Source organism: Phyllostomus discolor, chromosome 4 (genome assembly GCF_004126475.2).
Source record: "Phyllostomus discolor isolate MPI-MPIP mPhyDis1 chromosome 4, mPhyDis1.pri.v3, whole genome shotgun sequence".
In the NCBI taxonomy this organism is placed as follows: Eukaryota; Metazoa; Chordata; class Mammalia; order Chiroptera; family Phyllostomidae; genus Phyllostomus; species Phyllostomus discolor.
This window is the reverse complement of record NC_040906.2, coordinates 52,309,387-52,325,577: the sequence shown is the minus strand read 5'-3', so window position 1 is coordinate 52,325,577 and position 16,191 is coordinate 52,309,387. Positions and strand designations below refer to the sequence as shown.

Below are 16,191 nucleotides of genomic sequence, written 5' to 3'. Positions count from 1 at the left end.
CTGCTGTGGGTCGTAGTGAGAGGAGTAGCCACAGCAATAGTAGAATTTCTAACAGTTAAAAGGTTTCTGTAAAGCCAACCTGAAATGAAGGGTCAAGACCCTTCTGACTTAGTTCTAGAGGTGTAGATGAAAATAAACATTGAAGATTCCAGCACTTCAGGCATTTTGAACAATGCTCACGCTCCAAATTTTTACTTTTTTGTGTTCCTGGCACTTATCTCAGAGATAAATCTGGATTGACTTTGAACCCAAGACTCACCCTTGCCAATATGGCCAGGATTCCACAGGCACACCCTTAAATGACAACTTTCAGAGCTTACTTGATTGTCCGTGCCTTCTTAGAGTTTCTAGACTTTAAAAAATATTAATTGGTCACATTTATTTTCAAAACCTTTTTGAAGCCAGAAACTTTATCACCAGCTGAAAGGAGCTTCAAGGAAAAATCTGTTTTGAGTTATATTTTTCCTTGTGGATTTGCTTATGGCTGTACATAAATATTTATCTGAACTATTTCAACAAACTTTAAATCATCAGTGATCCTTATGCAAAGGACCCTTTTAGAAGGACTGAGGATGTCAGGAATGTCAGCAATCAGTGTTCTCTTCATGCGACCGGATTCCAGGGACCAGAGGCCTCTTTCAAAATATCTGGAACTGCTTGGTGGTTTTCAACATGTCTTTTGTTTTCCTGTTTCTGTATATCTGTTCATGCTGTTCCTTCTGAAGAGAATACTCTTGCCAGTTCTTCCTTTACCTTTTGATACTTTACACATCCTTCAAGGCCTCACCTATATGGTGCCTCCTGCAGGGCCTTGAAGCAGACTAGAGCCAGGAGAAGAGCCTCCCATGTGGGAGAAATAGAGTGGGCCACCGCAAGGCAGGATATGCAGGCAGGGGGAGGGGGGTACAGACTCTGGAAGGGCGAGGTGTCCATCGGGGTGAAGCCTGAGGGTGGGATGTGGCAGTGGCGTGATGCAGGGACTGAGGCGGGAGGGAGCCAGAATATGAGAGGCCTTAAAAGCAGCACAAAATGTTTGGCCCTTATCATAGAAGCCAAAAGTTGCACACCTGCAGTCACTGGATAAAATGCAGTCTGCATACTTTTTATTTTGTTTGGCCTGCACAATGTTTTTGAAACTTTTAATTAGTTTCTACCATATAAAAATAGAAAGATTTCATATAATCAGATGTCTGATGGCTCTTGAAAAATTGGAGTAATTAGCAACAATCTGCTGGAACTAAGTAGAGGCTGTTTTCCATTGACGCCAACTCACTGGTCTACTTACTTCATGGCCCGGCCCCACCATCATCTGAGTTTGATTTCTGCCTACCATTCAGGTAGAGGAAACAGTTTAGGCTACAGACTCTGAAGCCAAATTGCTTCTCTTTTAGGCCCAGGTTCTGTATCCAATTAACTCAATGACCTTGGGCAAGTTAAGCATATTTCTAATAATGGTACCTACCTTGTATGTCTGTTATGAGAATAAACCATAGAACATTTTTAGAAGGCTACCTAGCATGTAGTAAGTGCACAAAAATGTTAGCTGTTATTACTGTATAATCCATGGGGTAATAAACTCCAGGGCTGAAATGATCTGTCACTCATTTTATATGACTTACCAAATTTAGAATCTTTGGCCACAATAAACATAAAATAAAAGTAATTGATGAATTGATGAATGAATAAGCAATCCTTGAATTTTTATTTTTGTTGGGTCCAAAGCTAAATTTAACTACTTTGTTCTCAAAAAATGCTTTCTATTTATCTTGAGTTTGATCTGAGCATAATTAATTTTTGACAAAGTAGGAAGCTAGCTTTATCAAAAAGCCAACAGTGCTAACAAAATAAATGAAGGGAAATGTTATTAACACTGTGTCACTTTTCTGTCATGGATTTACCTTCCTACCTCAAAAATAAACCCCAAGTTTGGGAAGGTGCTTAATTATGTTGTGTTTGTTTGTTTTTTTTTAAGAAACTCAGTTATTGGCAGACAGCTGTCTGTGGTTAATATCTTAATTTAATGGTCAGTTGCTCTGAACCAGCATGTAATGAACTTAATCATAAGTGATATGAGAATACATGTTTGGCTTGGTACCCTGACCACCCATCCTACATGAGATTCACACTTCAAGGCAGTGTTTTTGTACCTGGTACATCTCCAAAAACAAGTTGCATAGTTTGGTATGAGAAGCAACTTCTGGTATGTCCAACATATTTATACATAGCTGAAGTTGTGACACCACCCCACCTGTGGATATGAACTTTTGTGCTTATGTCCATCTATCCCTCAGCACATTGGCATTGGCAAATGATGGCATGCGCTGTACAAAGTTGACCGGCAAGGTTGGACTCACGTGTCTGGAAAACTTGCATATTCACAGAGCACTTGGGTCCAACAGCATTTCATTTTATTTGGATCAGCATCCTCTAAAACCTCAAAGATATATTCAAGAGTCTAGAAAGTTGCTCTTTAACTTTGTATTTTAAGTGTCAAGTGGCTCTCTTCTTTTTTATTAAAAAAAAAGTAATACCTCTACTTTTTCTAAAGAAATCTCAATCTCTCTTTAGCTCTCTCCCTTTCCTTCTGCCTTTCTTTTCTCCTCTTCTTTTCTCATTTCTCTTCCTCCTCATCCTTGTTGTCGTTGTCCTCCTCCTCCGCCCTCCTCCTCCCCTCCCCCTCCTCCCCCTCCCCCTCCTCCCCCCTCTTCCCCCCTCCTCCTTCTTCTTCTTCCTCTTCTTCTTCTTCTTCCTCTTCTTCTTCTTCTTCTTCTTCTTTTCTCTCTCTCTCTCTCTCTCCCCCTCTTTCTCTCTCCTTCCACAATCAATACCTACATCTCTTAAAGCTCTGGTTTATAAGCTAAAGGACAATTTCAACTAATGACAAAATCTGGCAAATTCTTCTGATCACTTCACCACCCCTTGTTCCCTTCCTACATGGCCCATTTTGTGGGTGTAGGAAATTCTAAGAATTCAGCACATCTCTGACATCTACTTTGTTGCATCCTCATCAAAGCTTTGCTATATTCAGACTCAGAGTGAATTTTTGACCAAAATACATTTGCATACTGAGGCTATTTTGAAAGAAGAAACTTGAGAAAAGAAAACTTACTCAAGTTGGAAACAATATTTGCGTAAAAATGAATTCTGTATAAAAGTATTTCGTTGTGACACTTAAGAAAAAAACAAGAGTATAATCCTACAGGTTGAAAAAAGATAAACTTTGTACATTTCAACAGACATTAACTTTATTTCATATTCTTCATTGGGTTAGAAGGGAAAACATATTAGCATTTCAGTTCCAAGGGTGTTGTGTGAATGAAAGGGCTCTTGGCTCCTACCTGTAGGACGCAGATATGGCAGCATACTTCCCATAAGCATTGCCCCAGTCACTTTAAATTAAGAAGGAACCTGAGCAAGTGTTTGCCACAGACACTGCTGACAGTAGTCACGCCACACACTCTCTCTCTGTGCATCTCAGTAACTTCTCAGACTTGTCTCCTTGATGAGTAGACAAAACAGGAGGAGGGTTGAAGTTTTTCTTTTCATCTGAATGGTGTGGGTCAGGTCGGGAAACAGAGAGGAATAGAGAGCTCTGGTGAAACAGAGCTCTGGCGACTGCTGTGATTGGGAAATTAGATAATAAACAGTCCCTGATACCGGGATTCTAATGGCCTAAGATCAACAGTCTGGAGACGCAGGCAGGAGTGGCCTTCTGAGCTCTGGCACAGACCCTCCCCGGAGAGCGCTTCGTGTCAACAAGAGCAGCCAGCGCTCCTGGCCGGCTCCCAGCACTCAGACTGAGGCTATCATTTTTGTTTGCTTTGCAAATATCTTAATGGGAAGTGGTTCAACACCACCTATGGGTTAATCTGAGGGGTTCTGCTTGGCAGCTGTTAGCTCTGAGAACCACATGGCCGCTTTCTGGTGGAGGGAGTCAGGCTGACTGTTAACTACCCAGCGCCAGGTTGAGGCATCTTCTCTGCTTATTGGATTTACTGGCTGGCAGGAAGCACCTCGTCTTTTATTTTTAGTTTGTTCCTCTGGGAGGGAAGAGATATTATTCTCAGATCCAACTGTGCTTTGCCTTAGTTTCACTGGCATGCCGCATACATACTTCTTTCCCCTAACCTCGTCCTCAGGAAATCTAAAATTTGGTATTAAAGGCGGTGGTGCAGTGGTGCGGTGGCGTGGTGGTGCGGTGGCGCGGCGGCGGAGGCGGGGCTAGTGTAGCAGGAAGAAGGATCTGGTCTGTTAGCCTGCTGGGAGGGTAAGGCTGCACCCCTGTTGTCACCCGGGATCTATGGAATCAGACAGACACTGAACTTCTTAAACAACCTCTGCTGTACTGTTCACTTAGTTTTCTCCTCTCTTCCTGAGTTTGGCTTTTACTTGTCTTGACCCACGGGGATGATTCCCTGGGTAACTTGGCCAAGACACGTCTTTCTGGGTCTCTGTCAGCTGACACTGGCACAAATGAGCTCTTTCTTTATGTTTTCCTCGCTGGATTTCAAGCAGGGCTGGCCGGTTTCCACCAAGCAGGTTGGGGAAGTTCCTAGAGTGATGACAGACTTGTAGACAGTTCCAACTGCCCCATTTGTAAAAATGAAAAAAGTTCAGATGACTCTTTAGATCTTGGAAAAAATGTCCAGCCCCCTTAAGGAACAGTTTGGCCTTCTTTCTAAGACCTTACAGTTTCCTGAGGGTTTCCACACCTATTTATAGGGTTGTGTGGTAGTCGAGAGCAGGGGCCTGGAGTCCACTAGACCTTCGACTGCTAAGGGTGAGATCTTGATGGCCTACTTATTTTCTCAGAGCCCTCGTTTCCTCATCTTTAAATGGGAGAAGAAATGACCCGACATCTCCCTGACCAGGTCATGAATGTTAAAAGAGTTAACATACACAAAGTGTGTGACACCCCATCTGACACACAAAAGCACTCCTGGCTAGCGGCGGTAGGGAGAGGTATTGTTGTTATCTCTGAGGAACCCACCTTTCTTTATGTAGCCCTTAGTATTATACTTTTTCCCTGAAGTACTCATTTTGAAGTCTGTTACTCCCAAATCTTTAAAATTAAGCCAGTGCCAAATTGAGTCAGAGTAAAAAGTGATAAAAAACATAGTATATGGAATAAAATAAGAATTCATGAACCACATTGATAGAAAGAAAGAGATTGAGTGTGGGAGAGAGAGCTAAAGAAAGAAGAGGAAAAAAAGAAAAGAGAAAGGGAGGGAGGGGAGGAGGGAGAAACAGAGTAAGCTTTTCACTGCAATAGAACGTCAAGTAATAAATACAGAAGAAATAATAAAAACAGAAAATTACCATTTGGCAGCTACCAAAGTAATCGTTGTTTCCGGCAAGAATCATCAATGGATGCTAAAACTGGTGTGCAAGTTTAAGTTGTAACAGCTATTTTCATGGTCTCAGAGTAAGTCTCCATAAGATACTCATTAATTACAAAAGGACGATGGGGAAACCTGGCAGAAACCCCCTTCCTTACCCAAGTGATGAAAGTCAGGACCACCAGTAATCGGACAAATTGACAGCACGTGCCTTCTGATGGGGCGCACCGAGAAGAATACAACACCACTTCTGTGGGTTTTTTGCCAAATGTGCGTAACCTGAATTTAATCACGAGGAAGCAGCAGGCAGACCAAACAGAGGGACCTCTTCCAACATGACTGACCTGTAGGCCTCACAGTGGAACACGGAAGAAGACTGAGGGACCGTTCCCGGTGAAAGGAGACTCAAGGAACTTGACAGTGGAATTCAGAGCATGATCCAGGATTTTCTTTTGCTATAAAGACATCAGGGGCACAATTGGCAAAATCTGAATACAAGCTATACATTGCATAATAGTATTATATTAATATTAACTTTGTGATTTTGATTATTATAGACAAAAAATGCCCTTGCTCTTAAGAAACACACACTGAAGTATTTAGGGATAAGGGAGTATGATATGAAGTGCAACTGACAATCAAATAGTTCAGAAAAAAACTATATGTGTGTATGTATAGATATCAGTATACACATAATGAGAGAGAGGAAATGAAGTAAAGGTGTATATTGCTAATATTTGGAGAATCTGCAAAGAAATATACAAAATTCCCTCTCCTATTCTTGTATCTTTTCTACAAATCTGAAATTAATTAAAAATAAAAAGTTAAAATTAAAAAATAAGTTAGTGCTACTTCCTCCCTTTAGCCAGGGCAGTTCATGAGCCACTTTCTCTTCAGAGCCTGACACTCGTCCTGCCGCACCTTAGAGTCTGCCCACGTCGGTGTCCCACCACGTGGTGTCTGCCCTGCAGCTCCTCCGTGGTGACGTTGCTGATTAGTCTCCACCCACAATCTGGTTTAGACTTTTTCACTCCATTTTTTTAAAGTTCCCTAAAATGTTCCTCCCTCCCCTCACACCCCCACCTCACCTGTCTTAGGGCCTCATCATTTGGTGCACACTCATCACACACCTCAGGGTAGAGCTCCTTGCTGCTTTTCCCCCCCGACCTGAGTGCTGCTTTGAGAATTAGTACAGGAAGAAAGCTTCTCTTTGGGGGGTGACAAAAGCACTGTGCAAGGAATGTGGGTGTTAGACCTTTCTCTTCCCCTCTGCCTCACTTGGACAAGTCACATCACCCCTTCTCCCCCTGGACTCAGTTTCCCCACTTACAGCATGAAAAAGATGTAGTAAATGGTCCCCGAGGTTTCCTTTGCCTCCACAGATCTATGCCATGGCCTAATTCAGTCTTTAAAATGCTACAACTATGAGTTACAAGTAACTCAACTCACAAGTTACCTTGTGAGCCCACCCAGAGGAGAGACGGGTTACAGAAAGGACTACTTTATACACCAGACATTATCATTGTCCCTTCTGTCAAGCCTGAAGTTTCCAGATTCAGGGATTTGTCTTTTAAAAGTACAAAGTTATAACCAATAAGTATAACACCTTCCTAAGTGTGTGTTTTATTTCAAAATTCTGACTGTGCATACTTTTAAAAATTTAATCCTTTGGAAATCCTATTGTCTTATGTTTTTATTTTGTTCTGCCTGAAAGAACAAATGTAATCCTTGGCAAGAATTTTTATTTTTATTTTGCTGATGAAGGGGCTGAGGTACTTGATTTGTCCAAGTTGAGGTTGCCACATTTAGCAAATGAAAATGCAGGATACCCACTTAAACTTGGATTTTATATAAACAACACATTTTTTTTTCAGTTTAAGCATGTCCCAAGAAGTATTTGAAAAACTGTATACTAAAAAATTACGCATTGTGTACCTGGAATTCAAATTTAACTGAGTGGCCTCTATTTTATCCGGCAATACTAGCCCAAGTTCTTTGGAACAAATATATCATGAATATGTATTTGTATGTCATGAATATGTATGATGAAGTGTGTTGCTAAACCTTTACCAAGTGTTTACAATAGTCCTCCGATCTCTATGTGCCATAACATATAATTGTTTACCCTCTAAGAGCTTTAGGTTAAAAACATATTCAAATACATCGATTTCTATTCCTTTATTATGGACTTCCTGCGGATTCACCTTCTGTAGCCACTCAGTCTAAAATTACAGACTCTGCCTCCAGCACTCCCTGTACCCCTTCCCTGCTTAAATTTTCTTCTTTGGTAGTTACTTCCATTTTTATTTATGTTTTCATTTTTATTTATTTCTTAATTTATGATCTGCCTCATCTAGAATGTAGGATCTCAATACCATCCCTATGCTACATCCCCAATAACAGTAGGAGACAAATTGAAGGTGCTCAATAGGTGTTTGTGGGATGAATGAACGATGCCTGTGAGGCTCTGAGAACCTTGTATCGTGCATGTAATTTACATCATTGTTATAATCATACAGAATCTCAGAAGGCCTGCCACCAAATTAGAGCCATGAGAGTAGTACAGGTGAGCATACTTTTCGTATTAGTCCACAGACACAAGGTAAGCAAAAGGTCAGCAGGCCGTGGGTCAAGAGGTACGTGCAGATACAGCTGGGCTTAATTTAATCTGCCTCCTGCAAGTTTCTGGAACGAAACATTAGTCTCCCCAGGTGTCATTCCTTAAGCTCCAAATGCAATTGTATGACGACTGTCTGGAAGAGTCCAGTAATGAAACAGCACTGGATGCTGACAGCATCGACTTCGTGTCTACCAGATCTGGGTTTGTATCTTGGTGTGACCTGGACAGGTTACATAGCTCACACTGCCTGTGAAATGGGCACCCTGGAGGTACCGATGCTGCTAGCACTGAGGTAATGATTAGCAAGACGACCCATTCAAGTCCTCAGTGTAGTAAACCGCTGTTCAGCCATTCTGGCTGTGCTGCGGCCTTCAGCCCATGACCACGCGTTATTTCAGGTGATGGTGCTCACTCCTGCATCTTAAATCTATCGCTGGGCCTGAGGCTGGGATTTCTCCAGCCACTTTGCCATCAAAAAACTGGAGTAGGTTTTACACTCAGGTGTCCTTTTGTCCAACAAAGCGAGCAGTCTCAGCAGAAGGAAGAAAAGTCTTCTGCCTCCCCTAGACTTCACATAGTGACAGCTGCCTGCACAAAAGTAGTGAAGTAGGAAAAAAAAATGAGAATGCAAGCGGTGGCAAATTAATGCTGAATGTGCTCATGGTTAGGCAAAAGAAATGAGGCAAACATATTACATTTAAAGGGCTCAGTGGGATTTGGAAAATAGCATAAGTACATAAACCTAAGTAGTGCTAACATAGAGCAGTGGCATTATGAAACATTTATCAGCCTTTTTTAGTCCTTTTGATGAATTTGTCCTCAAGACATATTCTAAAACTTAAAATAATTATGTCTCTAAGAGCAAAAACAAAATCCATATATATAAGTATTTAAGTGTAGCATGCGTGTTCCACTCATTCAGCAATGATACTTATCAGGAGTTTGATGTAGGGTGTGCATTCAAAATCCCTATAAAAGTTACCAAACCTAATGAGAAAAAATAATAGAAAAGCTGTGATCATGCCTTCTAGTTTCCTTTTTTCTACAAAAGTGGTCATTTTATTTTACAGTATTATTATTTGTTTTCACTTTTCCTATGCTCTTTGTATTTCCTTCACATCATATATTAAAGCCCAGGAATAATGTTTTCCCTCTTTGGAAATCAAGAAATGCCAATTAAAATAATAATGTACTTTTTTTCCCCCAAGAGGTAAGCAAAATTAAAGAGACCGATACTAGCCAGCATTGGTGACATGATGGGAAATGGGCCCTTTCATAATTTTGTGGATATGTGTTTTGTTTCATTTTGTTTTTTTCTTTATAAAGAAAAATTTGATGATTTAATTCAAAAGACTTAAGCAAAAAAAAAAAACCAACTTGCTCACCTTTGACCTAATAGCCTTACATTAAGATTTATTCTAGGGAAATAACTGGACAAGTACTCATAACTACATGCACAGAATATTTAATGATCCATTATTTATAATGTGGTAAAACTGAAAACACCTTAAATATCCAAAAATAAGGTATTAGTTAAACCACTTATGATAATCACCTACTGAAATACTACACAGCCATAAATATGGCATACGTGCATACTTGCATATGTGTACATTAAACACAAGTATATGGGAAGATACTCATAATTACAAAAGGTAGGTTAAAGTAGTAAATATATTATAAGCCATTGTTTTTAAATGTATATTATGTGCATAGAAAAGCATCTGACAAAGCATACACCAAGGCGCTAACCGTAATTATATCTGGGTGTGGAGGTGATCCCCGATCTTCATTTTCTTCTCTTGAATATCTGTAATGCATAGAGTACATCAGTGAATATATATCATTTTTAATCAGAAAAAAGTATTTTTAATCCAAAAAAGGAAAAAAGTGAAACATTTTGCATCAGTTCTTTTAAAGAATGTTGATTAGTGACAGGTGACTATTCAGACCATGTGGGAATTTGGAGCACTTTCACCAACTAAAATATAAAGAAGAAGAGACAAAACCGATGAACGCACCAACAGATGTCTGCCACCGCTCTAGTGTCTCGAAAGCCAAGTGGTACTTGCTCTTCTTTGCTCTCTCTCCCTTGATCAAACTCCATTAAAGGTCACCTTCAGTAGGTGATGTGCACACACTTTTAATTGGTCAGGTGACATGAAACAAGTCAGTTCTGGAACCAACTGTTTAGTGTATTTATGCCCAACAGTTTATGCAAATATACATGGGAGCCTCCAACTCTGCCCAGAGTAGAAGAGGTGGCCAGGGTGGGGTTGGAGCAGGAAAGACTCTTCAGAGAACCTGATACCTAAGTTAAATGGTGAGGATGTGATGGTCCTGTGAGCAGGAAAGGAGATGGCATCCCAGGCAGAAGCGTGAAAGTATGAAGATCTAAAGAGATTTAGTGGGTGTTTGGCAAATGCTTATTTGTTGTGGTGGTGGTAGTATATAGAACACAAAACAGCACTTTAGAAACCCTAGCTTTCCAGTCTTTGTAATAAAAGATGCACTAGCTTAGACATTTTGGGAGACTTTGAACTTAACACAGTAATTTGTGTCCTTAAAACATTTTATTACCTTACAATCCTCTGTGCCTCCAATGCTATTTAAATAAACATAAAAACATGAACTGACACGTAGCTGATGCAAACCAGAGAAGAGCAGATCCATAGTGACAACGTGGAGAGATTCAAATGTATTGTTCCACATTTATGCCTGCAGCCCTTAGAATGTTCACATTCCGTGTAAGAACTAAATAAGAACACTCGAGTTGCCAATCGGGGTTCAACCTGTGGCCAATTCATATGGACATCCTGTGAGCACTGGTTAGCTCCGAGGTGGGCAAAGAATGTTTCACCAGGGCAGTGTCCCCTTCTCTGATGTCGTGCCTTAAATGTCTTAATCTACCTTCAGAACTTGAACTTACTGAAACCATTTCTGAAGATATTTATGTTTTCTATGATCTTTCACTGTAATAACCTCCATAAGGGAAGTCATATGACTTGTCTAAAACTTTACATCCTACTATGTTAAAAAGAAATCTTGGTCTGAGCATATCTTTTGCAGGGTGGATGGACCACTGCTTCTTCGGAACAAGAAATTGACCTCTTACTAAACTCTCCATGTATAAAATACAAGAAGCAGGAATAAATTTGCTTGGTTATGTTGATGAGCCTTCCTCCCAGGTCTGTCAAGTAAGACATGAGTATACAATGAGAACTATTTGCAAATCTAGAGACAGCAGGAAACTAAGGAAAATCAACCCACAATGAATTAGCTTCAACCTATCCTGCTTTGAAATTAGAATATGCTCTCAAGTGTGAATGACTAATGGGTTTCTCAGTTTCTTCAGAAACCATTTTAAATTATAATTGATCGAAGATAAGATCATCTTGCCAATTTTATCAAAGTTAATAAAAATCACACAAAGAAATTTAAATGAAGTTTAGAAAATGGAGAATCAGAAAATAACCAGAGTGTCTCTACTCCCATCCAAGAAAAATGTTATTGACTCTAACCCTAAAGCAAAAAAGGCCAGTTACAAGACCAGCTTCCTTTGTTCTAATTCTGATGTGTAATTCATTCTCCAGAGCATATCAACTGATTAGTGAGGGGGAAAGTGTAGTCCAGATTACACCACTTGCTGTAAAATCACACACTGGCATTCAATTTTCCAAATATGATTCTTTCAAGTTTAGTTAGTGCAACTCAGCTCCCCCCAATAGCATCACCCCTCAACAAACAGGCAAACTGCAATTTGGAGCCACAAAGCAGAGCGTCAGTCACCTAAACAGAGTGACTTCACCTAGTGCCGCCAGCCCAGCATGACAAAGCCAGCTGTCCTCGTGGATCTTTGCTGCAGAGGAAGAAAGATGCTGGGGCATTCTCGGCAGCCGTGTACTCAGGAGCTCTGCAGCCCTCATTCTGCCTCTCACCCACTTGTACTGGGATCAAGGTTTCTGAAGAAGGAATTAGACACGAGTTTCATTTTGGGGTGTTTTCAAGGCAGATGCCCAGCAGAAGGGTTCTCTATGGTGGCTGAGAGTTACTGTCACCCCTAGAACTCAGAGTTCAATGAACTGATGGCAGCGAGCAGCCAGGCATCCAGGCCCTGGAGGCAGTCTGCTTGAGACTCCAGTCACGGCTTCGGAGAGGCTGGAAGAGCCCTAGACGTACGCAGCGAAGCTACATAGAGAAACGACCTCCTATTCACTACCCTTCGGTAACCCAATCTCTGCTTCTGCCGTTTGGCATGTGATTTCAAATGAAGGCTGAGGACAGTGTTATTTTTTTTAAATTTTCCTACAAATTCAAGACACTATCACATTTTTTAAATGAATAATTCTTTAATATCATTTAGTACCAGTCCATAGTCAAATTTTCCCAGGTGTAGAGGTCAAGCCAACTATCCTGTAAAGTAGCTCACCTTCTAAGATTTGTCTGCTCGATTCTTTGTGGTCTTAGATTGCCCTCTGTACCCTGTGTTTTGGGTAAATGGCAAATTAGATTTAAAGCTTTGATTAGATTCAAGTTAAATGATTTTGACCTGAAGAAAAAATATAAATATCCTGGGAGATGTTGCAATCTTTATATTGCCTCACATCACAAGACAGAGTGGTCTGGACGTGAGTGGTGCTGAGGTTGGCATTGGATCAACGTGGTTGATCCAACGTGACCTCCTGACTCCTCCAAGGGGCACTTACCTGCTGCTCCCCTTGTGACCTGAAGGAAGGAATGTGTATGGTGGTTTTTTGGCACCATATGAATATCCCGTTCCCTGTCAACCATTTGTCTAAAGGTTTTATCAGCAATTGATAATCCTTGCCTGAGTCTGTAATTTCCCTTTGGGGTCTCCTTTTCTATATCAGCAGGTCTCATGCTGAACTCTTTACTAGTTATGACATGAAGAAGTCGTGAGCTTCTTGGTCCTAATCCCCTCTCCTGTAAAATGGGTGTTGGAGGTGTTCCATGAGCTGTCCGCAAATCCTGACTTTGCCAGGTGCCTGGTGCCGTGTATGCGTGGGCTGCTTGTCATTATTGTGTTTTGCTGTATTTTGGGTGTGACCCCTGCAGAGTGTTGTCCACTTGCTGCCAGTCTCACCCCTGAGGCAAATGACAACCTGCCTGATGAAATGGCTGCGGAGTTCAAGCAGTTGCACTTTTGAAGAATATTGACGTATACCACTTTTTAAAAGCAAATTGGAAAATATTTCACACAAGCAGTGCCCAAATTGGTGTTTCCTAAGGCATGTTATAAGGAAGGCATGTTACAAGAACCAATGGACCCCTGACATGCTCCATGGGAGAAGGGTTCCATTGCTGAAATAACATCTGGGAAATGCTGCCCATTCTTTTCCTCTTCTGAGTTTTCACTGTATGTATTATTAAATTAAAAGTTCTGGAAAGCCTCTCAAGAAGAAACCTGCTTAACTTTGCTTAATCAACTATTTTCTCATCTATTTGCCTGTGGACATTACCCACCCCTCCTCCACCTTTTTAAAACCAAGTAACACATAGAAACATTACGTTAATCTGCTTTAGATTTTTCCAAAGACTTGAACGAGGAGGGAGTCAAACTGATGAGCGGACCCCCAGCAGAGGTGGAAGGTGTCTGCCACTGGCCTTTCGATCCTGAGAAGCCATGCAAGCTAGAGGAGTTCCCAAGAGCTGCATTTATTTGTTGCAGCGGGAAAGGCAGAAACTGGAGTCTCCGTAGTGATTCAACAGGCAAACCCTCTTCCTTAGATTTTCTCTAATCTCACCAGGACTCCTAGAGGATGAGCCTGTCCTTGAGGTATCCCACAGCCATTGGGACTTACTGTATTTTGCCATGTATAATGCACACTTTTTTGCCTAAATTTTTGAGAGAAAAATAAGGATGTGCATTATACATGGGTATAATGATTACACACCATGAGCGTAATAAAGGGGTATAATCCCATGTATAACACACATAAAAACATGGGCGAGCATTGCCCACAACAAAACATGATACCTAGGATGACAGGAATGAGTCCCGTGGGCTGAGGCACAGAGACCAAAGGGCGTAGAAGGTGTACTGGTTCAGAGGAAGAGCAGAGGATCAGGAGTTAGAAAAATAGGGGGTCAATAGGGGGGGGTGAATATTTGCCTTGATTCCCGGGGAAATCCCTTACCCTCTCTGGACTTCAGTTTCTTCATCTATATAATAGGGATAATTAAAGCTCTTAGCTCAAATGGTTGTGAAACTCTCATTGGATATATAAAAGTATTTTCATATATGAAGTGCTATATAAATGCTAATTACTTTAATTTTAATGTTAAGGGTATACTAACTGATCTTCATGGCCCATATTTGGGGTCCACTAGTCATTCTTGTATTCATTCAACTTGCCTAATGTTACTGAGCCACTTACAATGTACCATTTGCTGGATTAGGTGTGACATAGAGTATAAAATAAAGCAGATCTAGTCCCTGCCTTCATGGAGCTTACATTCCATAGTGGGAGACATGCTGAACAAGTATCCACACAAATTAAGTATGTCATCATAGTCCCTTCTCCCCACGTATTGATGTAATATTTTTAAAATGGGTTTATTGCTATAGTCTACTAAATAGATGCATTTTGAAGCTAATATCCATGAACTGTTCTCAGAAAATGAATTTGTCAGTATAAATAAACACTAAGATTATTAGTGTAGAACTAAGAGAGAGAGAGAGAGAGAGAAAGAGAGAGAGAGAGAGAGAGAGAGAGAGAGAGAGAGAGAGAGATTAGAGACCTAGAGGCCGGGGTTAGAGCCCAGCTTTTCCTGCCTCTAGTCAGCCTTCCACTGACAAAATACAGTAAGATGCTAGGTTCCCCTGAAAGGAACTGTAGAAGCTGGCTTCTATTTGAAAAGTGTGTTATGATTATCACACTTGATACAATGTGTGCCAATTACAAGAAATTAGGGGTGAAGCACAGTGGATTTGTCCACACTTTGCTCCATGTAACAGTCATTTTGATAGATGTTAATAAGTTATCACTTTTTAAGGTTCTTGGTCAAATTAGTTTCGGGAGACTCTGCATTCCCTGCCCCCTACCCTACTTTGGAAATCCATAGACACGTATTGTGACTGTAAAATATCATGCCTGCATTAAGGAAACCTCTTAAACTCTATTCAACTCAGCATTTCCCAAACGTATCTGACTACAGATTCTATTTTGAATTATTTAACAACTAAAGTGATTAATGTGCTGGGTGGGTAGTGCATCCTTAGCATCAACTTGGTTGGCTTCTTGGTGAAGTTTGTAAAAGCCCAAGAATGAATCACGCAACTTTAACAAGGGCAGTTTCACGGGTCTGAGGTGCTCAGGCTGACTGTGGATGTCTGAGCAGCACCATGTTTTTTTAACCAAGGGCTCGACCGGGAAACAGTGGGAGCTCAATTAAACAGCTCTCTTTAAGTTTTTTAATGATCATTTTCAAGCCTTTTAACAATTATGATTATTTTTATTTTTGTTTTTAGGCATTCACAAGCCCAGAGCTCTCCAAAAGGGTACGATGTCTTCACAGGATATCCAAATAAGGTAGCTGGGTTACTTAATTCTGAAGTAACTGTGTATCTTTATCGCAGACTCGTCCAAGTCTGTGGGCGTGTAGGCTGTCTGTGGCTGCTTGGCCCAGCCATGCAAACATAAAACTGTTAGTGATATTTTGAAGTCTTCAAGACAAAAGCCCAGCTTGCTAAAGAACTTGGTTCAGCAGAGAGACAGGGAGGTACAGCGAAGAGAGAATCAAAAGCCTGGAAATTTGCTGCTGAGAATAAATGCTAGCTGCTCCCTGAGGTGATTTGTCTGTGCACTCCACTCTCTACAGATGTTAGAGCCTCTTTCTGAGCAAGGACCCGAGGTTCTTTGGTAGCACTTTGATATCCTGCTCGAATTCAATATGTGAAATGGAGGCGTCTCTCTGTGACTTGGAGCCCACAGCAGGCTTTGAAGTCTGATCCAATTTTTGCTGCCTACTATTTGATGTTGAAAGGATGAAATGAAGAAAATGTACAGTTTTTGCCAGTAACTCTGCTGAGCATATGTAAGATTAAAAAAACAAAATCCTTTGGATGACGTACTTAGAAATGTTAAGTAGATTAATACCTTCCTATAGGTTTTCTTTTTTCTTTCTTAGGGATAAACATCAAATATAAGAGAAAATGAGCACATAGCTGTTTTTATATTCTGGACTATAATTAATTAACTTAAGAGGGGG

General features: G+C 40.8%; 1 protein-coding gene across 1 annotated transcript in view; it reads left to right on the top strand.

Moving 5' to 3' along the window:
* The window catches only part of MYO3B (myosin IIIB), a 417,036-nt gene that overhangs the window by 316,194 nt on the left and 84,651 nt on the right, over positions 1 to 16,191 (top strand). Inside the window, exon 31 of the mRNA XM_036023317.1 lies at positions 15,452 to 15,512. Within this exon, the coding sequence (XP_035879210.1) occupies positions 15,452 to 15,512 (61 nt within the window). The remainder of the gene's footprint in view (positions 1 to 15,451; positions 15,513 to 16,191) is intronic.